The sequence below is a fragment of the Otolemur garnettii genome, unplaced genomic scaffold (assembly GCF_000181295.1).
Source record: "Otolemur garnettii isolate 467f Iridium unplaced genomic scaffold, OtoGar3 scaffold00028, whole genome shotgun sequence".
In the NCBI taxonomy this organism is placed as follows: domain Eukaryota; kingdom Metazoa; phylum Chordata; class Mammalia; order Primates; family Galagidae; genus Otolemur; species Otolemur garnettii.
This window is the reverse complement of record NW_003852423.1, coordinates 12,966,864-12,990,875: the sequence shown is the minus strand read 5'-3', so window position 1 is coordinate 12,990,875 and position 24,012 is coordinate 12,966,864. Positions and strand designations below refer to the sequence as shown.

Genomic DNA, 24,012 nt, shown 5'->3' with positions numbered 1-24,012 from the left:
AGCCTGTGACATATGCAAGTGAGAGATGTCATCGTGCAAAGTCCCTGAAATTTTAAACCTGATTTGTTGCTACAGCATAGTCTAAGTCATCCTGACTAATAAATACAGGGAAAGGGGAAAAAGTGACACAAATGTCACCCACATTTCTGGCTTGAGTGCCTGGATGGATGGATGGATGGATGGATGGATCATTCACCAAAGCAGAGAAGACTGTGTGAGAAAATGGTGGGGGAAATAGGCAAGTTGGAAATCAAGAGTTTAGTCTGGGATACATCCAGTTTGAGATGGCACTAAAGGCCAAGTGGAAACAGCTGTCAAATAAGCAGTCGGATAAAAGTCTGGAGTCCAGAGAAGTCAGAGGAGGAGAAAAGGGCCGGGAGTGGTCACCACAGAGGTGCTATTTAAGCCACAGACAGGGATGGCTTGTCTAGCAAGAGAGTGCAGATCAGAGAGGAAGGAAAGAGGAGCAAATAGGCTTGGCCCCAGAAGAACAAGCGCCACACTTAGAAAAGGCATTGACAAAGAAGACCAAAGATAAGCAGGACAGGCTAGCAGGACATGGCAGCCAGGAAAGCACATTTCAAGGAGATAGTCCAGTGTGGCCAAGGCCCCTCCTCCCCCAGAGGAGGTAGAAAGTCAGAACAGGTTTCCCCAAGACCACTCCCATCTTGACAGCTCCCTCAAACTTCCTCATCCACCTCCACCCTTGTTCCCCATTCTACACTAACTGCCCTGCACCCTCCTGGCTCAGTCTGTGCAAAGGCCACTACTGTGGAACTCAGAGGAATCCAGGGGGTGGGGAGTTCCTGCTTGGTGCTGTGCACACTCTCTGGAGCTGCTTTTTCCCAAGACATTACACGGGAAATGGCCCAGCAGTGGCAGTGAACTGTGGTAGCAGGGGGAAGGGTCCACCAAGGCAGGCTGAACTGCGGACGTACACAGGGGCTACGAGCCTTTGACTGGAACAAAATAAGGAGCTAATCTCAGGTTGTCATGGCAATGATTGTGTCCAGTTCCACACTGTGTTCAAAACCCCTAAGACCGGAGGCACCTAAGAGACTCAGACAAAGCCATGGTCCTTCCCTTGAGAAGACCCCTGAGAAGGCTGGGGTACTCGCAGAACAAGGTCTTCATTTTAGCACATAGTCCAAGGGCAAAAATGATTCCATTTACTTAATAGTCAACATTTCTGTGCATAAACATCAGCTGTTTAATGCATAAAATGAGGGCTCCCTCCCACCGTGAGCTGAGTGGCAGGGGTTGAAGGGTGGGAGTAAAGATGGTGATCTCCCCTTTGGAAGTCAGTGGTTCTCCAAGTGTTAGACCAGCTCCTGAGAATGTGTCAGAAATGCAGGTGCTCAGGCCCCACGCAGTTACTGAATCAGAATCCTGGGGAGGGGCCCAGCAATCTGTGTTCTAACAAGCCTTCCAGGAGAGTCTGATGCATCTGTGTTCAAGTTTGAGAACAATCAGACTCAAAGAAAATGCAGGTTTGGATAGACAAGGAACCCTCTGGCAGTTGTGGTTTCAAGCCATACTGGAAATGCGGACATGACCCCTTCCCCACAGTACTGGGAATGCAGACAACACCCCTTCCCCACACTTGGTGCCTGCTCAAGTCTCAGAGCAGCTGGGAGGCCAGACAATAAGCTCATCTCACTCCAGCCTGACGGGGTTCCTCCTCTAGGCCTCTGCCCTCTGGCGAGGGTACAGCGGGTAGCTCAAAGCACTTGGCACTCCAGCCAGGCCTCAGAGACGGGGTCAGAATAGCAATGAGCAGGCTTTCACCTCCTCCCTCCCTCCAGGCCTTTTCTCTCCTGGCCCTGCTGCAGCTACCGGAGGCCTCCTGCTCCATCTCCTCCAGAGTGTGGGGATCCCTGTGGAGGACCACACTCGGCCACCCTGCTTAGATGCAGGAAAGATGTCCAGGCTGAGGGAAGCCCCCAGCCCTGCAGAGAGGAGGTGCTTGCCGGCCTCATCCTGGGCTGGCCACAGAGGGAACAGAGCCTGGCACTGTACCAGCCCAGGGACGCTGAGTGGAGGGGCCAGTTCCCAGGCACAGGAGTCCTTTGTCCTTCTCTTCTGGCCACAAGAGCACTGCAGCAGAAAGGGCACTCCTTGACTGGAAGTGAAGAACTGGCCCCGTCCCAGAGCTGCCTCTGGCCTCCACAGTGGCCAGCCAGTGACCATCTCCTCTGGCCTCAGTCTCATGTGTGTCTGTCATACAACAGCTGCCTGCTATTGGCTCAAGTCCCATTTAGAATTCAGGGTTTGGAATGAGGGACAAGACCAGTAGTTATGTCTCCAGAACCCCTCCTCCTCTCAATAAACACCTTTAAGACATGCCAAGGACACTGTGGACAAAGTCACCTGCTCGGCAAGCTTGCTCCTCTCCCCATGCCACTCACAGGCCTCTATCTTTCACCAGTTTGCTGAGCTCCAGTGCCTCCCCTCAGCGTGTCTCTGTCTCCCGGCCTCCACTCTGAAGGCCACTCTGTGCATTACTATCCCAAGTTTTATTTACAGTGGATAGGCCCATGAGAAAAAAGGAACCCTCCCCCACTGCCACACACACACAGTGCCTTGTTCACACACCACTTCTAAAAGATCAGAGTTCTCACTCCTACTGACTCACTCTACTAGATCTGGAACATTATGGGAGACAGACAAAATACATATAAATATATAAAAATACATTAAAATAATACATATAAAGCATTGCCTTGATTCTCATACAGTGGAACAAACTAGTAGGCTTCATTCCACATTTTCAAGTGCATTTCAAGGACATCAGCTGACCTCTTACCAGTGTTCCATGCCTGGTGTGTGTGCCTGGGCACAGCATGGGCAGGAGAGACATAGGGAAGGGCTGGCACAGATCAACGACATGATGCACAACTGACTCTTTGTCACTCTCAGGTTTGACCCATGGCCAAGAGTGAGTGCCCCAGCCTGGCTGACCAGTGCACTGGGGTATGCTCTCTGGCCAGTGGTTCTCAAACCTGCATACACTTTAGAGGCAGCTACAGGCTTTTAAAACGTACCCTCTTGATGACATTCGTCTGGGGAGGAGCCTAGACATTACTGTAAATGTTCCCAGTAGGCTCTAAAGTGCTGCACGGAGTTCTGCCCATCTTTCACAAATACGTTTAACTTGGATCCAAGAAGCCCAGCTCCAATGAGGATGCCCCAAGGAACAGGCAGGCACTCTTAAGAGGCCCAGGGGGATAAATTAAGGCCCTTCCCTGGCTGCTGAGAGTAGAGTCCATACTCTCCCTGAACTTGAGGCCTGGAAAGGGGTCCAGAGGCCACCTGCTCTGAGGTCCTCTTAACCGGGGTCCTCCAATCTCAGCCCATAAAGCAAAGCTCTTCAGACCACAAGTCCACAGCAAGTCTGGATGGACATGCCTTCTCAGGTCAGCCTTCCCTAAGGCCTTCCCTCACCTTGGCCTGCCCTCTCTCCTTCCCAAGCAGGTCACTAGAGGCTGAGAACTTAGGCTATCCTGGGCCACAGCAAAACAAACACCCTTCTGCCTTTTCATAGCTAAAAAAAAGTGCATGCCTTAGAATTTAAGGCTCTCCACTCCCAACTCCTCTTCCGAGCAGCATTTCCACTCCCTTGGGGAAATCTGAGGGCGGGAGCAGGTCCTCGTTCCTCTTCTAAGTTACAATGCAGCCTAGTAGTAAAGGGCAGGGACTCTGGAACCATCCGAATGCACATCTTCGCTTACTAGGTAGCAGCAAGCAACCTAACCTCTCTTAGTTTACATAGCTTCACCCATGAAATGGGGCCCAACTCTACCCAGCCCATATGTTGGTGAGGTTCAATAAGCTCTTGTGTGTGCGTGTGTGTGTGAGTGTGTGTGTGTGAGAGAGAGAGAGAGAGAGAGAGAGGACTGAGCACTTGCCACCCAGTTTTTAAGCTATGGCTGTTCAGGTTCCCACCTGCCCTGCTGTACTCACAGCTCCCTCCCCACCTTTCCTCAGGTCACCCCTACCTTCCAATTCCTCCCCTTCTGCCCTATGAAGCCAGATCTGGTTCCCAACCCCTCCCTTGCTCTTCCACAAACCTTTCCAGATTGTTCAAGCAAGTGGCACTACTGACCTGCTTCCTAGAGATGTCTCTGCACTCCACAGAATAACAGAATTAGCAGGAGGTGGAAGGTCCTGGAGACCCCAAACATTGTAAAATGACAATTTTTTTTTTTATAAGACAGTCTTACTCTTATCACCCTGGGTAGAGTGCCTGGCATAATCATAGCTCACTGTAACTTCATACTTCTGGGTTCAAGCAATCCTCCTGCCTCAGCCTCCCGAGTAGCTGGGACTACAGGTGCCCACCACACCCAGCTACGTTTTCTATTTTTATTAGGGACAGGGTCTCACTCTTGCTCAGGCTGGTCTCAAACTCCTGAGCTCAAGCAATCCACCTGTCTTGCCTCGGCCTCCCAGAGTGCTGGGGTTATACGCATGACCTACCACCTCCTGGCCAATATATCAATTCCTAATAGCTCAGTATCTGTTGAATGCCTAGCAAATTCCACATGTTGTCCTTGGCATTTCTCACAGATTTTATCATTTAATGGAATAATCCTTTGTGGTGGGTATTATTTTTTCCTCCATTTTGTAGACAAGAAAATTAAAGTGTTAAGTGCAAGTCAAAGGTCCCGTGACTGGTACTGGGGGGCTGGGACTCAGAACATGCTGTTCTGAGGCAGTGTGTCCAGTAGTCGAGGGCATAAGCTGGCTAAGTTTAAGTTGCACCTCTGCCTCTTAAAGGGCTGTGCCTTCAATCCAGGCATACAACCTCCTTATGCCTCAGTTTCCATCTATAAGATAGGGGTGATAACAGACCCAACACCCCTGGCTGCTCTGGTGCCAAAGTAAAGCTCTAGCATGGTGCCTGGCACACGAGAAGTCTATCAGAGTACTAGCTATTAATACACTCCATCCTACTCCCCTCATTTTAGCAGAGTTGCTCCTGAGGCCTAGAGTAGGGAAAGCCTTGGAGTTGGTGGTCCAGCTGGGCCCTCAGTCTTTTCCGGGTTCCCACCTAATGCCTGACCTTTGCTTCTACTTAATTAGCTCCCAGCTCCGTCCTGTGGAGCCCCACCCTATGACTCAGGCAGACTGTGGGAAGGTACAGCCTCCTTTCTTGTCTGGGTGGTCAGGGTTAGAGGTGAGCTATTCCCTCCCCTCATGGAGAATCCTTCACACCCTGCCTTCCCATGGCCAGGGCTGATTTATGGGTCCCCAAGGAGAACCACAGTCCTGGGGGCAGCTGCAGGGATGCAGACACCGTGGTAGCCAGCCAGCCACTGCTGTACCCCCACTTTCACCTTCTGTGGAGACGAGCATGCGATACCTGCCCCCAGGCCTCAGCTGCACCCCCTCACTAGTTCACCCCCACTCACTCCAATTCAAAGTTCCAGATCTTCACTACACCCTCCCATCTATGAGCCTCCTGTGGTTCTCTCAGCCTAGAATGTTCTCCCATCAATCCATCCCTCAATTCTTACCTGCCATCAATATGCCCACCCATCCCTTGGACCCAGCTCAAGGGCTATCAATATTAGCCTCTCATTAGAATCGCCTGGGGAGCTTTTAAAACTTATGGTGACTATGAAGGACCGAAGGTTCTGATTTAATTGGCTTGGATTGTGGCTTGAGTTCATTTTACTAAAAGTTCCCTTGGTGTTTCTGATGTATAACAAGGCTTGAGAACTGAGGATCTAGTTTCACTGCTACCTTCTCCATAAGTCCTTCCCACACAGAACACATCCCTTCCTGAGCGCGCCAAGGGTGAGGCCTGCACCCCAGCACTGGCATGCCCCCTCCTGGGATGGTGTCTGTCATTACACCCATCTCACTTGCTTCTGCCAGGATGTCCTTATGGGCAAGCCTGTCTTGCCCTCTCTCAGCCCAGTGCTCAATGGATAGGTGTGTGATTAAACCATGCAAGGCTTACCCTGCATGTCTCACCCATCCCCCACCTCTATCCTTTTCTTCCCTCCCAGGTGCTTTTATTGCTCAACCCCAAATGCATCTGAGACATTCCATGTGGGAACAATGACCTGGGACATCTGGGTTCCAGACCCACCTCAACCTGACCCCCCATGTGGTCTAAACAGTGGCTGCTCTCAGGGCTCCTTTTCTCATCCCCAAACAAGACGCTTGAACCAGTTATTCTTCTTCTATTCTCCTGGTCTCCTCCCTGCACTCATCTGGGCTCTTTGCCTCAGTTTCCCTCATTGGTAGGGCCTAGAATCCCCTGCTGGCCTGGGCTAGGGCTGGGCTGGAGGGAGAGGCTGATGTGGCCCGGAGTAGCTCCAGTTAATGTTCACTGAGAAGCAACTGGCCAGGGAGCTTGGTCCAGTGGGACCATTACATTTAACTGGGCTGCAGATTAATCAAGTGTTTAAACAGATGGTGCCCAGAGGAGCAGGGAGGATCCAGTGGGAAAAGTGGATCCCTCTGGCCTGAGCAGATAGCCCCACCCGCAGGCGGACATGAAGCAAAGCCAGCTCTCCAGCAACGGTAAGGCTGGAGCGGCCTCCAGACACCTGCACCCCCAAAGCCCCAATGTCCCCTCAGGCCAGAAGCTGAGAGCACCTTTATTCTGCGAGCCTCGGCCTCCCATCTAACCCCACGGTGATGGGGTTAGAAGGAGAGGGGGCCACTCGCTTTTAATGGGGGTTGTGCCATTCCCTTGGGACATTTGAAATGTCGAATGGGCATTTGGGGGTTGTCAGTAGGATCTTGGGCATTTAAGGGGAGAGGCTAAGAACGCTGAATGTCCTGCACTATGTGGCCCATCCAGCATGAAGAAGCAGTCCCATCCCCATGTGCCCACAGCAGCCCAGGAGAAGACAGCAGCAGACGGTCTCCAGGACGGGCTTCCTACTACACTTTCTTCTCTGGCTTCTGAGGAGGTGGGAAATGACCCCACACAATGTGCCCTGCATTGACCAAGTGCTCTATATAGCTCAGCCATTGCAACAGCTGTGTCTCTGCTGCCACCAGGCCTAAGCTGCCTACTAACAAGCTCTTTATCAGCTGCTGCCCAGCTCAGTCCCACCGCTGTGGGAGAGAAGGCAGCCACATCCAGCCACCAAGAACAGCACTGAGGCATCCAGAGCAGAGATGCCCCCAAGAGGGTGACCCCAGCATCAGTGCCCAGAACAGGACACCAGTGCCCTAAAGGGCTTTCTGAAGGTCCCAAAGACCTGCACCCTCGACTTCTCTTGGCAGACCACTCTTGGCAGAAAGGTGGGCAGGAGGTAAGGAGACCAGTTCTGATGACTGGCCTGCCTAGGTGTGCTGGTGGCACGGCACCCTCTCCACCCTGCTTACCTGGGGAGGAATCATTCAAGCCCAGCAGGTCATTGGCCCTCTGGATCTTCTCCAGACACATGGCTTGCTCCTTCTTGACCATGCAGTTGGAGTGCATAGTGGCAGCCTGAGGGAGGCAAATGGGACGTGGGGCAGCTGGTGGGAGCGGCACCCATGTACAAGCCCTCCTACTGGCAAAGCCCCAGTGTCTTAAGGGAAGGGGGGACAAAAGCAAGAAGAGGGGAGTGATGAAGAATCAATGCGTGGCCTTGGACAAATCCCCTTCCCTCTCTGGGTCTTAATTTCCATGTCTTACAATAATATTAGCAAACACATAATATAGCCCTTTATTAGGCATACGCATCATCCTCAGTGTCACATGTGTATATATGTGTATGCATCTTAAGTACTATAAAGTAGACACTATTTTTATTATTTTTTCCATTTTACAGGTGCAGCAACTTAAGCACAGAGATGTTAAGTAACTTGCTCAGAGTCACACATCTTAGGGACCGTAGAGCCAGGCTGTGTGACTCCAGAGGCCATGAGACTACTACAGCACTTTAGGGGAACAAGCAAGTGGCAGGGAGAGATTCAGGCTGAGAAGGCTCATTGCCTCCCTCCCAGGGGCTCAGAAGGGAGGGACCCCTGGCAGCTGCCAGCAGAGGAGCTGTGGTCACATTCAGTGGGGCCTACTTGCCAATTTCATTTATAGAAGAGGAAACTGGGGCTCAGAGAAGTTAAGAAACTCCAGCCCACAGTCCCACAGCTGGTCAGTAGCAGATATAGGATTCAAGCTCAGGCCCAAGTAACTTCACAGCCCATGCACTGCTATCATGACAGCTGCGTCAAATGCTGTCACTTTAGCTCAAAGCCCCAGGGCAGGGATGGTTCCCTAAGGGATGTCAGTGAGTGGAGAGGCAATCACAAGGCATCTGAGCTGCCAAGGGCCATGTTCTAGGGAAACAGTCCAATCTTGACTATTCACAAATGTGCAGGCAGCTCCTGCAGGGAGGGTTAGGTTTATCCATGGTGTCACAGTGAGTCAGGCAGAAGTAGCACTAAAACCTGGGACTCTGAGGACAGCCTTACCCATTGCTTGTCCAGTGGTAGGACAATACCTGGGAATCTTCCCCAGCCCACTCCCACCCCCACCCTTGCTCAGGGGGAGGCATGAGAAGAGGGTAGGCTTCTGAGTCTTATCCTGGCAGCACCCTCGTGGTCTGCAGACTAGAAGATGGAAAGAGGCTTCTGAAGGTCCAACAGGGGCCCCTGCATACAGTAGAGCAGGGTGTGTACTGCACAAGTCTAAAGGTTGCCACACGTCATGATCATAATAGATTTGTACATTTTGTAACAATTTCCAGTCAAATTAGTACAGGGTCCTAAGGAAAGGGCACCTTTTCTAATTCATACAAAGGTACAGAGTGGTCCAGTTTAGTGCTGCCAAAGATAACAGCCAGGTGGAGGACTTAGCTGGAGGCACACATGGCACAGGTTCTGTGGGAGGGGGCTCAGCTAAGCCCCAGGTTCCAGCCAGGCATGGGCAGTAGGGATCCTGGGCCCTTACCATAGGCAGCAGGAGGACAGCAGTCAGGGAGACTCGCACAACGCCGGCCATGATGCTGCTTGGCCAGCACAGTGGCCTCCCAGTGACAGCAGCTGCTGGTCAGCCTCAGGGTTGTCTGCAGGCTAGAGAGGAAGAAAAGGCATGAATCCTGTGAGCTCAGTGAGCAGGAGGGGCAGGGACCACCTCCCCTTCCTTACTGCACCCTCCTTCCCTCCCTACAGCTCAGCTCACGGTCCCCAAGGGTAACCCACCTCCCTGCCTGTACCCGACCTGTTCTTTATTCTTCCATCCTGCAAACAGGCACTGAGCACCTTGTCTGAGCTAGGTGCTGGGGATACTGTGGTCACACGCTGGCACAGCTCAGCTGATCTACTTGGATGGTTTGGAGTGGCTTTCTCGGCAGAAGACCTGAGTTGTGTCCCCAGGTCTTTACATTCTCCCCTTCCCCCACAGTGACGGAGCTGTAGCTGGCACATGCATGCCCACCTAAAGACAACGTTTTCTGGCCTCTCTCTTGTTCAGAGGTACAGACTCCTGATGATGTTCACGTCTAAGGAACGTGGGTGGCAGTGGCATGGGGCCACATCTGCACCCACTGTCGGTGAGGGTATGGCATTCTCTCTGCTCCTGCTCTGTTGCCCTTCCCAAACACTGGACCTAGCTTTGACAGTGCAGACAAGGACATTATCTGAGGGGCTGGGGAGCAAGACTGAGTGAAAAGAGTGATCTTACAGAGCCCAGCCACCCCTCCCGCCTGGACAACCCACCTAGCTACAAATTGTATGCCAGAGAGAAAAGAACCTCTAATTAATTTACACTCTTAAATAGCCTCTTTGTTCCAGCTGCCTGGCCTGGTACCCTAACAAAAACACCCTCCTTTCATCCTACTTCATCCCACTTTGCCTTCCAGATAAAGCTTCGAACCATGACATAGAAAACACAGTGACAGCTGAAGAGTGTGCTCAGGCCTCAGAGCTGCAAGGAGCTCTAAGGCGGCAGGTCCACGAGGACCAGGCCTGCTGCTAGGGACCAGATGGGTTACAGGGAGCCAAGCCAGAGAGGAGGCTGCAAGAGCACAGCCCACTCCCAAGGGAAGAGTACTCTGCTTCTGAAATTGATCATTAATACACACATCCTTCAATCCAGCAATGCCACATCTGGGAAATATTTGCCCTAGGACAAAGAGAAGCATATGCAAGGAAATTCACTGCAGCCTTATTAAAATAGCATCAACAACAAAAAATGGGGCAGCAAGGCATTCATCACACAGGCACTGCTAAATAGGCCTGGCACAGCGACAGGTATTTTTAAATTATTATTATTAAATTGTTATCAAAAAGATTGAGTAGGCCCATATCAGGAGCAGTGCTAAGCCACAGGTGCCTGGTTCAGGAGGCCATGGGATGGGAGATGGGGGGCTCTGGAGCAAACTCTTCTCATGCACATCCCAGGCATTAGTCTCTGCACACCTCCACCATCAGGGAGAGCTGCCACACCCTCAGGCCCTGGCTCTCTGCCTAACCGCACCTCCCTCTCTCAAGGTTCAAGGTCAAGCTCATATAGGCACCCTTGAGTGCTCAGGGCTCACTCAGAGATGCTGAGGGAGGCCTTGGGTATCCCCAAGATGCTTAGAGAAGGCCAGGGGGCCATGGCAATGCTCCTTCTCCTGTAGGTCAGGGAAGATGGAGCAGGCTGAGAAGCACTGGCCCCAGCACTCCTGGGCCCTCAGGCTTCAGAATTCTCTTTACCTATTCCCAAGGCCCGTCATACCCCTGATGGCTACAGGCTGCCACTAGGAGAACCTGGCATTGGTGGTCTCAGAGGGCTCTGTCACCTCCACCTGCTGGCAAAGAGATGGTCTCCTGACCTGCCTGGCTAGAACAGAGATGGCTGGGCCCAGCAACCCTCAACAGAAGCTGGAGGTCATCTCTTCTGGCCAGCAGAGGGATGAGAGGAGCCACACAAAGCAGAAGGTCTCTGAGATCAAGGTTTGATTCTCTTGCACCTTCAACAACCTCTAGCCAAAGAAATGAAAACAGAGCTCCTTGTTCTCAGCTCACCTGATATGATGGCAGCGCTACCCTTTCAGGATGGGGTGGCCCACCAGTGGGCACTTACTGCCTCCTCCCCAAACCCTGGCCTCAGGGCCCAGCATACAACCTTGGCTGTCCACCGGAATGACCTGAGAAGCTTCCCTAAACACTCCTGCCCAGATGAGTCAGAATCTCTCAGCTGTGGTCCAGGCATCAGAGCTGTTTAAAGTTCTCCAGGTGACATTCACATAGAGTTTGGATTCTAAGTTTCCGGTTTAACCTAATCAGAACCAGGGGGATGGCACAGAAGAGCCAGTGGTGCAAATGGCTCTGGGTGAGGGGCAGCGGGTGGCAGGAGGCAAACAGGGAGGGGGTTTATGTTTTGAGAGCTAGTCAATTTCTGACTCTCCCTATCTTTCTGTCTGTGACACACAATATACAGAAACAGGTCCACAGAAATGAGCAAAAAGAGACACCAACTCCACAGCGATGAAGAGATTATTTACCCTCAGGGCTCCCGCCTGCAAGTGTCAACACAACTCCCATGACAGGGTACACAAGATGGAGATTCTTTCAAGGACCAGCAGACAACTCCACACGCATACTTCCCAGAGACACAGATGCACGCAGCACAAAGATAAATGCAGATGCAGGCACTCAGTGGTGCAGACGTGCTTATAAGACTGTTGCTATCTATAACCACACACACACTCACTCTGCAAAGCATTCAGATATACAGAGGCAATCAGATCCATCAGGATTCAGACAAGGGACAGGAAAGGGCACAAAGCAAACGTGCACGCACGTGTAAAGGCACATACATGTACAGGCACACATGTATACAAGCACACACAAGCAGGGATACCCAGATGTGCAGGGTGCTCACCCTGTTCTATGCAGGGAAGCTCCTCAGACACAGCCACGGTGGACTGAATACAAACTTGAGCAGAGGCAGGATCCCCACCCACCCCAGCCCTCTGCTCTGTCACCAGACTGCTCAAGCAGCAAGAAGGTGTGATGTGTCCCTGGCCCAGTGATACATAAAGGAGCCAGGGTACTCAACATGGCACTTCCTCTGGAACTAGGTGTATGTGCTAGGCACACTTCCAAGCAGCAAATAGGTGTTAATTCTTTAAACCTGTCTGAATTCTATGAAGTAGTTACTGACAACTGGGCCCTCATGGTTGAGCCCCACAGAAAACACCAATGCCTAGGCAACTAGATGTGAACTCAAACCCTTGTGCACAACCAGATGGGACTTGAACCCTGTGCACAACCAGATGGGGACTCAGACCCCTGTGCACAACAAGATGGGGACTTGAACCCTACTGCATAACCAGACAAGAACTCAGACCCTTGTGCACAACCACATAGGGACTCAGACCTCTGTGCATAACCAGACGAGGACTCAAACCCCAGTGCACAGCTAGACAGGGACTCAGACCCCTGTGCACATCCAGATGAAGACTCTAACCCCTGTGCCCATCATACCGGGACTCTAACCTCTGTGCACCAGCAGACGGGGACTCAAACCAGACGGGGACTCAAACCCCTACATGCACCTGAAATAAAAGTGAAAAGGATCTCTTTACAAATGTGAGGTGATGACAGCGAGAACAGGAGGACACCACACCAGTTATTCCCAAAAAAAGGAGTGGCAAGGAGGCATGTCCCGGTCTCATCTGTCCAGGCCAATCAGCAGGGCCGTAGGTGAGTCTATACTCACCACACTGCCCAGCTGATGGTCCTTTCATGTCACCAAAATATGTTGCTGGAACAAGGAGTCCTTCCATCTATTTTTTAAGCCAATTAACAGAGAAGGAGATGAGAGATTAACAGTTTCATTTTTATTTATAGAAAAGCCAGTAATTTCAGAGAACAGTGAGGCTAGTTCCTTAAAGAGGAGCTGTCTTTTTGTTTCTTCTTGTTATTTTTATATTTTTATAGTAATAGCATACATTAGTAATGTTATTAATTAGTACAGTATACATTAAACAGATTCCCTCCTCATAGGTTACAAAGTTATACAGTATATACAGACAGTATCTTTCTGTCTTATATAGTATTTTTACTCTAGACTAAATTTGTAGTTAGTTAATACTTCACTGGGAGCACAGAGGGACCTGGGTCCTTGACTGGTACTGTGGAGTCCAGTTCCCCAACTTATCTATGACAGCAGGCCTTGGAAGTGAATAAACCATCTCCAGATGTCAGCGCGTAGGCTCATCCTGCCTTCTTAACCTGACCAGCAGCACCCTGCGTGAAATGGCTGTTCAGGTTAACGGTGGTACTAACATGAGCACCTGTGGGGACTGGTGAGGCCCTCTGCCAACCCCACCCACATACCTCTATCTAGTTTCCTTCTTAGGAAGAATTAGTCCCAGACAAAGCGTTTCAGATTTTAAAGGGCACTTTCCATGGTGTGGATGAGGAAACTGAGGCCAGAGAGGCAAAGACACTTCCCAAGGTCACACAGTGTTAGAGCCCCAGAGGCTTGCCTAGTAGAAGTGGAATGTGTGACTGACACTTGCCCTGGAGTGGAGTTCAGGGGGACCCCAAAGGCACAGCATTCCACCCTCCAGCTCAGGAAGGCCCTCTCTCCTCAGGCCCCGTGAAGCCCAGCAACCCAGCCTGGAGTGACACCGAGTGCAGCAGCCACGTCTTCCTGTGAGTCGCTGCACCAGGCAGTGGTGCCCCCACACGAGAAGATGGCATCATCAGTTAGCACAACAGGATCAAACAGTGACTCACTGGGCCCCACGACTCTCCACATCTCAGAGGGGGAAGGGACTCAGAGACCCTGCAGCCATGGCCCCACTGCCCCAAGCCCTGCTCCAATGGCTGGTCCAGTCTCTTGGTGGGCAGAATGATGTCCCCATGCCTTCCTGGCCAGCCCTGGGCAGAAACGTGGAAGCCCCCACAGGAATGTGAGAATAGCACAGCCATCCCCCTTCCTCTTCTCTGGGCAGCAAAGCCCTGGGTCCCTCATTCCCTCTCAGGGGGCTAGAGCCATCTGAGCCACCTCCTACTGGAATCCTCTGGCCGTGTAGCCTCCCTCGCCCTCCCAGGGCAGTGCAGAGTCTGGACAGCAGATGGAAGATGGTCAAGGAACACGCACTGTTTGCCCCCACTGCTCTCCGCTGGCCCCCTTTACTAATGAGAGAGGAGGAGGACCAACCCCCACTTCCTCCTCTCCTACCTAGGGGCAGGGAACCAGGGAGGGACAGCTGAAAGATGAAACACTGACCTTGCCCACTCAGCCCTCAAAGGGACGAAGGGGAACTTCTAGCACCTCTCTCCTCCTCAATGACACCAGAGCTGATAAAGGGCAGAGCCAAAGGTCTGGGCCAGGGCCAGGGCCCTCCTGGCTCTCTCAAGATTAATCATTAATGCTAAAGCTACTCTTTGGTGTTCAAACCTTCCCCTTTCAGAGCTACCACGGCCTGTCCCCAGAGCATGACAACAGACTGGTCACTCAATGGTCACCAGTTCAGGGCAGGGAAGGGCCAGGCTGGGGCACCCACATGCATGTTGGCAACATCATCCCACTTCACTGGTGAGGATTTGAGGCCCAAGAGACCAGAAAACACCCCCAAGGTCCCACACTGCAAAGTCCTTCTTCCCCAAAATGTGTCTTATGAGGAATCCCCTTGGGTACTGGAGAGTACAGGGACATCTCCCACCCTGAAGGAGTCAGGAAGTGGACTTCTGCCGGGCAAGAGGAAAAGGGGAGGGAGAACAGAAGATAAAAGGTGGGGGGAAGAGGAAAGTGAGGAGAGAAGGGGCAGAAGAGTGAGAAGGAGCAGAAGAGGGAGGGGACAGGAGACCTGGCCAGGAAGAGGCACAGGCTGTGGGCAGGGGGAGCTGGGGAAAGGTGCTCCTCAGCTGACAGCACCTCTCCCTTTGTGCTGACCCTTGTTGAGCAGTAGGCTCTCCCGAAGGGGTGTGAGTCCAGCTGTGATGTGCATGTGGCCCAGCACCTGCATAGCTGGTGCCCAGAACACTCAGAAGGGTGCCTCCTAGATGGGTTTGGGAAGGTGATTTCACAGCAAGCTATCAGGAGGTGGGGGTGAAAGAGAGGCTAGTGCCCGTCTGCAGGAGCCAGGGGACTAAGATGGCTGATCTGTGAGAAGCCTGGAGAGGGTTTGACCATGTCTTTTGTCTAACCTCATAACCTAGGAGTTGGGGACAGGTGTGGGGCGCTGAGGAGTTCTGAGCACAGGAGTGGAGCCATAGCCTCCCCCTTAGGGAATGCCCCTCCAAAATCTGAGGAGCAAAGAAGGAGGAAAGTGCAGGCAGAAATCCACTCTGAGGCCCTTTTCTGGCTCCAGGGCAGAGGTGATGAGGGCCTGATAGGAAAGGCAGCTGTGATGGGAAGAGCAGGAACAGAAATCAGAGATTTGGGGAAATGCAAGAGGACAGTCTCCTTGGCCTACACCTGGGAGACAGCAGAAGGAAATGTCAGGAGGCGGCGGCAGGGAGAGGAAGAAACAGAAGGCAGGACCTGGTTCCCTACACAAGCCTGAAGTCAGAAGCTGGTAATTCAGAGGTGCCTAAAGGAGTTATATGTGTGTGTGTGTATATATATATATATTTTTTTTTTTTTCTTTTCTCAGCCAACCCTCTACGGTACCCACCTGTCAGAGGGGATGATGAGGACAGCTAAGGCAATGTATGGACTCTGTGGAGGCTGGGATGACAGCACCCCCCATACTCCATGGCCTCCTAATGCTCCTCCAGAAAGCCCACCCTGGCTGCACCTGCACCTTCTGACCTCACCGTGCTCTGAGAACCCTGGCCTTGAGACAAGGAGCCCCTCTCACCTCTGGGGTGCTTCAGGTCTCATCATGGTCAGTGTGAGTTTCAAGTCTTGTCTAGAAATACGGAACATGCCCAAGTTTCTGGGTGGTCTCCCTTCCAATGGGCGTGGACACAGAGGGTGAGCAATGGACAGTGGGCTCAGGGACTGTTTGGCAAGCTCAAGTGACATTTCATTTTTTAGTCATGAACGTCTCCAGGTGTCTTTAGATTGGGGATTTATCACATGGACACAGAAGAGGCTGTTCTGGAGTAGGGTGCTGAGGCCAGGCAGGGAGCCTGCCCTGGGCCAGACCCATTAAACAGAGGAAACAGACAGAGGTGGAGAGGAGCGAGGCATCCAGGTCCCCTCGGCACCTCAGGCTCTCAGTGAGTGTGTAATCGTTTTGACCATTTCTCTTTTCTAACCTCTTAACCCAGGAGTTGTCAAACACTCCCAGCCGGTCAGATCCACCCTGTCACCTATTTTTATAGAATCATCAAACCAAGAATTGTTTTTTGCATTTCTAAATGGACAGAAAAAATTTAAAGAAAAATCATAATTCCTGAAACCTGCAAATTGTATGAATTCAAATTCCAACATCCATACATTAAGTCTGGAACACAACCATACACATTTGTTTACAAATCATCTGTGGTTCCTTTCCAGCTACAACAGCAGAGTTAAGTAGTTGTGACAGGGTATATGGCCACAAAGCTAAAATACTTACTGTCTGGCACTTTACTGAAAAAGGCTGTCAACCCTTGTCCTAGGTTCATGCAAAACACTTATATACACACTTTCTCCCTTCAATTCAACATACATATGGACTTTCATTTAAAAAGACTTTTGTGATCTTCTTTGGGCAAATATCTGAGGCCCAGGGTGTGCCCACATCTGTGTGAGGAGGTACGTCTTGATGTCCGTTTGTATTCCTGCTGCTGCTTGTCTCTATTTTGCCCCCACTCACTGGCAGGTGTCATGAGAAACCTATGTGCCTCCCAGGCTATGTGTCACTCCCTCCCTGTGTGTCATTGTGGGGGTGTCTGTCACCATGTGTCTCTGACAGCATCCAGAGCTGAGTACAAATACATCACAGCTGAGTCTCCAGTCTCTATGTTGCCAGGCAGCTGGACACTGGGTCCAACCAGTTCAGATTCTGGAATCTTACACTCCTCTACTCAGAAGTGGTTGAGCTTCCTCAGGTCTCTAGCCTATCCAGGGAGGAATGCCACCAGACAGCCCCTGTCTGGAGCATCAGACCTCTGCTCACATACCTTCCTAGGACAGGAAACTCACTGTCACCCCAAGTGTGAGCTCCATGGGGGATGGATCTCAGGTAAGCAAGGCTTTCCTGGCACTGAGCTGGACTCACGCTCCTTGTTTGCCACACCTTGGCTCTTCCTCCCTAGCGGACAGTGTAGGGTGTCCTCCACTTCTTCAGTACCAGCCCCAGGTCAAGGAAATGTCTGTCCCTGGTTGGGGGCAACCTGGGGCCTCAAGCCTAAGTCCCATCCCCAGGAGGAAATCTGCCTTGTGACCTTGGTTCTTGTCTTTCCTAGCCTTTCAGCCATATATACTGATCTGTAAACTCTCATTGTGTGTACTTACACAAACTGAGGGAGTGTCCCAAAGTAGAAGCATAACAAAGAGAGGTGGCCATGTGGAAAAGAATGGCTCCCAAAGCATTTCTCCTATCAACTCCTTGCCAGCCTGAACCTTACACAAAACAGGACCTTACTGCATCCTTCAGCCTGGATCAGTCCTTACAGTGCATAAAAGGGTCTTTCAAGAGGTTTCTCACCGACACCTCCCCTCATCACACACAAGGGCAGAGACTTGCAGGGATCTTTTCCCAGACCTCCAATCATCAATCAACTATTGATGGCAGAAGAGGGAAAGGACCACATCCACCTTCCTGGTCATCCCACACACTTGTTGATGGATTGGTTGGAAGATCTGTCCTAAGGCCTGCTCCAGTGTATTCTGTCTCTAATTAGTATGTTCAAATTTTGGCTTGTGTTCAGACAGATGCCTCTGTGTGCCCTCCCCAAGGTCAGTGGAGAGCAGAAGTCCCAGACTCAGCTTAAGACCGGGGACTCTACCAGCCCCACCTGTAGTCAACACCAAACTCATTTAACTAGGGCCTCTGAGAAAATGGCAATGCTACCTGCTGCCCCTCACCCTCAAAGGCTCAAACATTTGAGCCTTTTCGCCCTCTTTTGAAGCCCACAGTTACTCAAAAGCCTCCAGATTGACCTTCAGGACAATTGTCTGCCACTGGCCCACTGCAGTCCCAGGGCAAGTTGCCCTCCATATGCTGTGTAGCCCCTCCCCATCCCCCAACACCCTCCCTGTCTTAGAGGCTGCCCACAAGAAAAGCCAAGGCTAAGTCTTTTAGGATTACTTCCCAGTGGTTGGGGGGTTTGTGGGACACTGCAAGGCTGAAGGAGAGAAAGAAAGGTAATCTGACGCACCTGTACTAAAAGCATAAAAATAGTCTGAAGAATTAGCAGGTGTCTGCCACCCCACCAGGATCTGCAGAGGGGACCTGAGCTCCTTCCAGCTCCATGTGAAACGAAACCAGCTTCAGGCCAGGCTCCCTCCTGGGGAGTCTAGTTCCATCCATGGACTCCCTGGTCCCTCTTGTCCCACAAACCACCCAGGTCCCACAAAGGATGTGGCCCCTACCCCTCCTTTCCCCTCAGCTGCTGCAGGAGCCTGTGCCTTTAAGAAGGCCGGCAGGGGTCTCAGGCAGACCTACTTCTGCCTGGGGGGCCAGTGCCTTTCTCCCACAGACCTTGTAGGGCGTTTCCTCTCTTGGACTGGACGTCCAGAAGCCCAGGCATCCCCAGCCTCAGCTCCTCCGCGCCACGGGAAACCGAGAAACGGCTATGACACTCTCTCTCATTCTCTCTCTCTCTCTCTCTTTCTCTTTCTCCTCTCTCTCTCTCTCCTTCTCTCTCTCTCCTTCTCTCTCTCTCTTTCTTTTTCTCTTTCTTCTCTCTCTCTCTCTCTCTCTCACACACACACATACACACACACACAATCCGGAATGTATCACCACAGAGGGTCATTGTCCGCGTACACCCACCCCACACCCTCTACGCAGCACATAGGTTGCCCATCTCTCTAACCCCTTGCGGAATGCTATGCCTTGCCCGGGGCACCCTCAAGCTTAACCTTCCAGACCCACGTTGACACATGTCCCTCTGCCTTGGGACTAGGGAGACAGGTCTCTCTGGCCGCAGTACATTCCCTGCCCCTAGTACACTCCCTGCCCCTGGTTCTCTCTTCTCACCCTGGGGGTGTCAGATAGCTAGGCCGACTCCCACACTGGCGGGCTGCAGGGCTCGGTCGCCTCAAGTATGGCCCTAGACACTTGGGGGCTGGGGGCTGTCAGACTGACGCACAAGAAGGGCGCAGAGGCGGAAGGGGACTTCGTTTTGGATTCAGGAGATCTACCCCAGCGCTGGCCCTCGCCCGCTCTCCATCCGCGGCGGACGCGGCTTGCAGAGACCGCGGAGCCAGAGGAGGGGGTCCGAGGTCCCTGTGGGGCGAAGATTTTGGAGATGAGAGAGGGTGGCCGGGGCGTGGAGTGGCAGAGCGGTGGGGCGGCCCTTACCTGCTCAGTGCGGGGCCTGGCCGCGGGGCTGCGGGGCTGCGGGTCAGCCCGGGGCAGACTCCCGGGGAGAGCGCGCAGCCGGCGACTCCGCGCCCCGCGCCGCCGGGGGATGGGGAGCGTGTGCGCCGCGGAGCGCGCGCCAAGCCGGGTCTCCGCGTCTGTCTGACCGCAGGGGTCCGTGTGTCCCTGCGCGGCGACGTGTGCGTGTGCGCACGCGGGGACCGCGCTCGCCCAGAGCCGCGCCGCTGTCAGTCACCGCTCGGGGCCGAAGCGCAGCGCCCCCCGCCTGCCTTCTCCCACTCCGAGTCCCACGGCGGCCCAGCTGGGCTCAGTCCTGCGGGAGAGGCGCCGCCCCCGCCGCGGAGCCAGGCCCGGAGCAGGAGGGAGGCGACCAACCCTGCCTCCCCCAAGGACTTCACTGGCTTGGGGGGGCGGTAGAGGCCAATGAGCGTCCGGGGGCGGGGTTAGGCAGAGGGCAGCGCGATCGCCAGCGCGGGGCTGCAGCCGGACCCCTCTGGCCGTACAGACAGGAGCAAGAACTGCGGGGCGGTGATGGGCGGGGTGGGCCATGATACCGAGAAGACAGGCCCCCTATGTCTGGAGGCTTCCAGGACTCAGAGTCAGGCCTTCTCTGGGGCTCACCGCCCTCCTTTCCACCCTCCCCACGAAACCCAGAAAGAGCCCTCTCCCTTTGCCTTCCTAGGTCTTCAAGATTCCTTCACTCTGCTCTTCGCCCTCGGAGAAGCCTTCCTTACTGGGCAAGTCCCAGACCCTTCTTGAGCTCTTCTTTGCCCCCAAGCCTGGGCCTAAGGGTCAGAGGGTCAGCTGGTTTGGAAGAACCTAGCCGAATATCCTCAAATGTGATTCCCTGGGGGACACCTTTCCGGCCCGAAAAGGGGTGAGGATGCTTACAGGACAAAGACAACTGTGCCAGAGCTAGTCCTGCGAGCTTGGGTGAGAGATTTAGCCTCTCTGAGCCTCCCCTTCTTCATTTGCACGAGGGAATCATGGTACCCACCCCCTCTCCGGGTCTTGGCAACAGCGCTGAGTAAAAATGGAACAGGCATCCGGTAGTAGGTTGTCACTGATTTCATTTATTCACTGATGGTAAATAAATTACTATTGCTACTACTGTTATTGTGGTCCTGCTCACTCACCTCCTAGTACACATGGAAAAACCAAGGCTTACTAAGGAAAAGTAAACAGGTCAAGGGCGCAGACGGTGATAAAGCCAAAGCCTAAATGAGCAGTTAGTTACCCACTCCCAGGCAAGTACTTACCCTCTGCCCACCCCACTCCCATCTCCCATCTGCCTCTGTGCTCAGTTTGGTTCTTACCCCAGTAGTCAGTATCATCAGAGAGCTCCTGAGTTCTGCAACCAGGCTCTGTGCTTGCCCATTCAAATAAGTTCTTGGCCAGTCTCTCTTTGGAAACAGTCTCCTTGTTGAGAGGAAGCCTCAGGGAGATGGGGGGGGCAGACTTGAGCCTTCCCTTGGTGGTTTCAGGCTAACTGAGGAGGTCCAGTAGATGGAGAGGGATCCATGTAGAAACTTCTGAGCTGCCAGAAAGATGCATGAAGTTCCCAAGGTCTGTGAAGTGAGTGGATGGTTTCTCTTTATTTCTCAGTGAACACTGAACCCTGCTGGCACACCAACTATTAAGTCTGCATGGCCCACAGTTCTTTCAGTCCAGGAGGAGGAGGATATCAGTCTTCTCTGTATTAAGAAAGAATGAGACCCCTCTGGAGAGAAGAGGACCGGGTATTGTGCTAGAGTCAGACAGATAGGACCTCCCTCTAAGCCCGGCTACACCCCTTCTTAGCTTGTTCCCTGACCCCTGGGAGTCTACTTGCTTCATTTCCCTCCAACTCTGGTGTTGTGAAGATCAAATGAGATGCTGTGTGTGAACGTGCTTTGTAAACTGTGAAATATGCTTGCAAGGGAAGGAAGGCTGTGAGTCGTCTCAGAGTCACAGAGAAGCATAGAATGCAGGACTTCGGGGGCCAGGACTGAGAGGAAGGATAGAGACTGGGGTGACCCTGGAAATGCTAGAGGCCAGGATGCCCAGGTCAGGAAAACCCAGGCTCTGAAGTTCTGCTTTCAACTCCAGGTTTATTCCCTTTTCCAAATTCTTGGTTCTCCGGGTTCCCACTCTGGGTTCCCCTGCTCTCTTCTCTGCATTCCAAGATGTATGTCCTGGTGTGTACTGTGAGCAGGTTGGCAGGCTGCACCCCTTCCTGTCCACCTGAGCAGTCCATGGAGCAGGGGAGAAATCCAGCCCTCCTTTGTTCATGTCCATTCCCTTCAGCCATTCTCCCTTTGCTTCAGAGCCCATGGCCAAAGTATGAGTATCTTTCTAGCACACCATAGCTAGAGGTCAGTGAGGGATCTGGAGATATTTGTCCCCCACTCAAAAGGACTTGGAAGCGGCCATTGGGGATGGAAATTCCACTCCTGCTCTGCTCACTGCCCACTAAGCCAGACATGCCCTGAGTCTACCCAAAAGGAGCACTTTTTCCTAGTTGATCCATGCAGAGGACACTTCTCCCTAATGCTCTCGAAGATGATTTATTGGCTAGCAGCCCTTGTAGACTTGGATTCTAATCCCAGCAGCCCCACCTAGCAGCCTTGGCCTGGGTAAGGCATGAAACGAACATCAGAGCAGGAATCCAGTAGGGTTGTCTAGCCCCTCCTCTGTGAACAGGTGCCTGAGACCAGAGGGGCAACAGGACTAGCCCAAGGACACACAGGCAAATCCCTTATCAGATGGGGCACTAAACCCCACATCCTGGCACCAGCTTAATGGCCTACTGGTGAGCTGCTCCCATAATTCTGGAAGCCCCAGCCAGACATCTTGTAGCATTCTCTGCCTGTCTCAAGTACCCCACTCTGGCCTCCATGAGGATCTGCACCAATTCTGTTCCCCCAGACTCAGCCTCCCCAGCGACAGGGGACTCCCTCTTTCCTGTTCCCTTACCTATTCACACACACACAAAAAAAATCAACTTCACCTCAAGATCTAACCTTGACTATCCAAGCAAGCCAGTCCACCATTCCCACCATTCCTGCCTGGCTTGGGGAAGGCTGGAGGCTGAGGAACTGCCCCCGGGAATGGTTCTCACTCAGAGAACCCCTTGAGTTGCCTCCTGTCCTCTAGGGAGGGAGACTGACTGTCTCCTCACTAAGTTTTCCCTACCCTGAGACATTCACCTCCTCGCTTCCTATCACAAGCCAGACAGCCAGCCAGACAGCCAGCCAAGTGGGCAGCAGCTGAAAGATATGGGTTTTAATTCAATTGTCTTAGACATGGCTGAGGGAGATGGGTGCCAGGCCACCCTCCCCAGCACTTATCCTTCCAGAGCAACAGGCCTGTCCTTGCCTCCTGCCCGTACCTGCCCCTTTGCTGCTCAGGTAGGAACAGCACATGCCCAGACACAAGTGTGCATCGCAGAGGGCTGGCATTTATGGAACTCTCACCACGCCTGGGGCCGGCAATTTTCCCCTCTCCAGGTTCCTCAGACTCCTCTGGGGAGATTGATGCCATGGCACTCTACCAGGGGTAACAGCTTGAAGCTCTGTCTCAAATAAATAAATAAATAAATAATAAAAAATACCTGTATCCGGGCCTCGCCACCAAGCTAACTAGATAATTGGTCAGTGGTAAGGCCCGGGAAAAATAACTTTTTATATCTGCCCAGGGTAGTCTGATGCACAGCCAGGGTTGAGAACTCCTACCATATGCCCTCTGCTGAGTGCTTCGCACATGAGTGGCCCAAGGTGGCACACTCATATTCCAGGACAGGTGAGAAACTGCCTCAACCCCCCGGGCAGCCATAGCAGCCTTGTCCATGTGCCCTAGGAGACATATAAGGCTTTCATTTCTACCTGCTTGAAAAGAATGTGAAGGGTGGGAAGAAACTGTCCTTTGTGCATCGTCCATTCAACTTTTATTTGAAGAATCACAGTGTGGGCCTTGAATTCTAGGCTGTGGCATATGTGTTGTTGTTGTTGTTGTTTTTCTTTTTTTTTTTTGTCTTTTCCTATGGAGAAGCTTGATTCAAAAGACACTCTGGGCACCTCCTGCATCTGTGCAGGGGTCAGACAGCCAGCTCTGAGCTGTCCCAGGTCCTTCAGAGAGTGCTTGCTAAAGGGCCTAGAAGCAACTGAAACATTATAGGGCAAGCAGCAGAGAGGCTTTGGGAGGCTTAGTCCATGAAAGTGAGTGAACCATGCCCATTGTCCCATAATACAGGCCCCTGCACCCCTGGACACGCGGCAGGGCCAGTGGAAGGAGAATAGCCACCCCAAAAACAGGTCCCTGAAGGTCAGGTGCACCCTCTCCCCTGCCGTCTCATCCAGGAACCAGAAGGGCAGTACCCTCATAGGATGAACCAATGCTATCTGGAGCCTTTTTTGTTACACCATAGGCCATGGTCGCTAGGACTCTGGAATCCTCTGAGAAACCAAGAGAGTGAAGCTTAGGCTGCCTAGATGGGTGATTTTCAAACTGTGTTCCAGAAGCTCTAGAAATCTGTGGAGCTGACTCACAGAAGGCCTGGAGTAGAGAAGGAAGGGAGACCCAATCATCAGAGATGCCTACATGCTCCTCTGAGGCTGGACCTGAGTCCTCTCGCCCACCTCTGCTGACATGACGG

General features: G+C 52.5%; 1 protein-coding gene across 5 annotated transcripts in view; it reads right to left on the bottom strand.

Annotated features, from left to right (window-relative positions):
* Positions 1 to 19,527, bottom strand: part of ADCYAP1R1 (ADCYAP receptor type I) — a 51,519-nt gene extending 31,992 nt beyond the window's left edge. For 4 of the 5 annotated variants that reach the window (XM_003788556.1, XM_012804349.1, XM_003788557.2 and 1 more), the window contains exons 1-2: positions 8,903 to 9,019; positions 7,354 to 7,459 (exon numbers count right to left, since the gene is read on the bottom strand). In XM_003788556.1, the coding sequence (XP_003788604.1) occupies positions 7,354 to 7,459; positions 8,903 to 8,953 (157 nt within the window). In that variant the 5' untranslated portion in view covers positions 8,954 to 9,019. Of the gene's footprint in view, positions 1 to 7,353; positions 7,460 to 8,902; positions 9,025 to 19,358 lie in introns of those variants that run through there. The other variant, XM_012804351.2, reaches the window with a different exon arrangement.
* Positions 19,528 to 24,012: the final 4,485 nt, after the last annotated feature.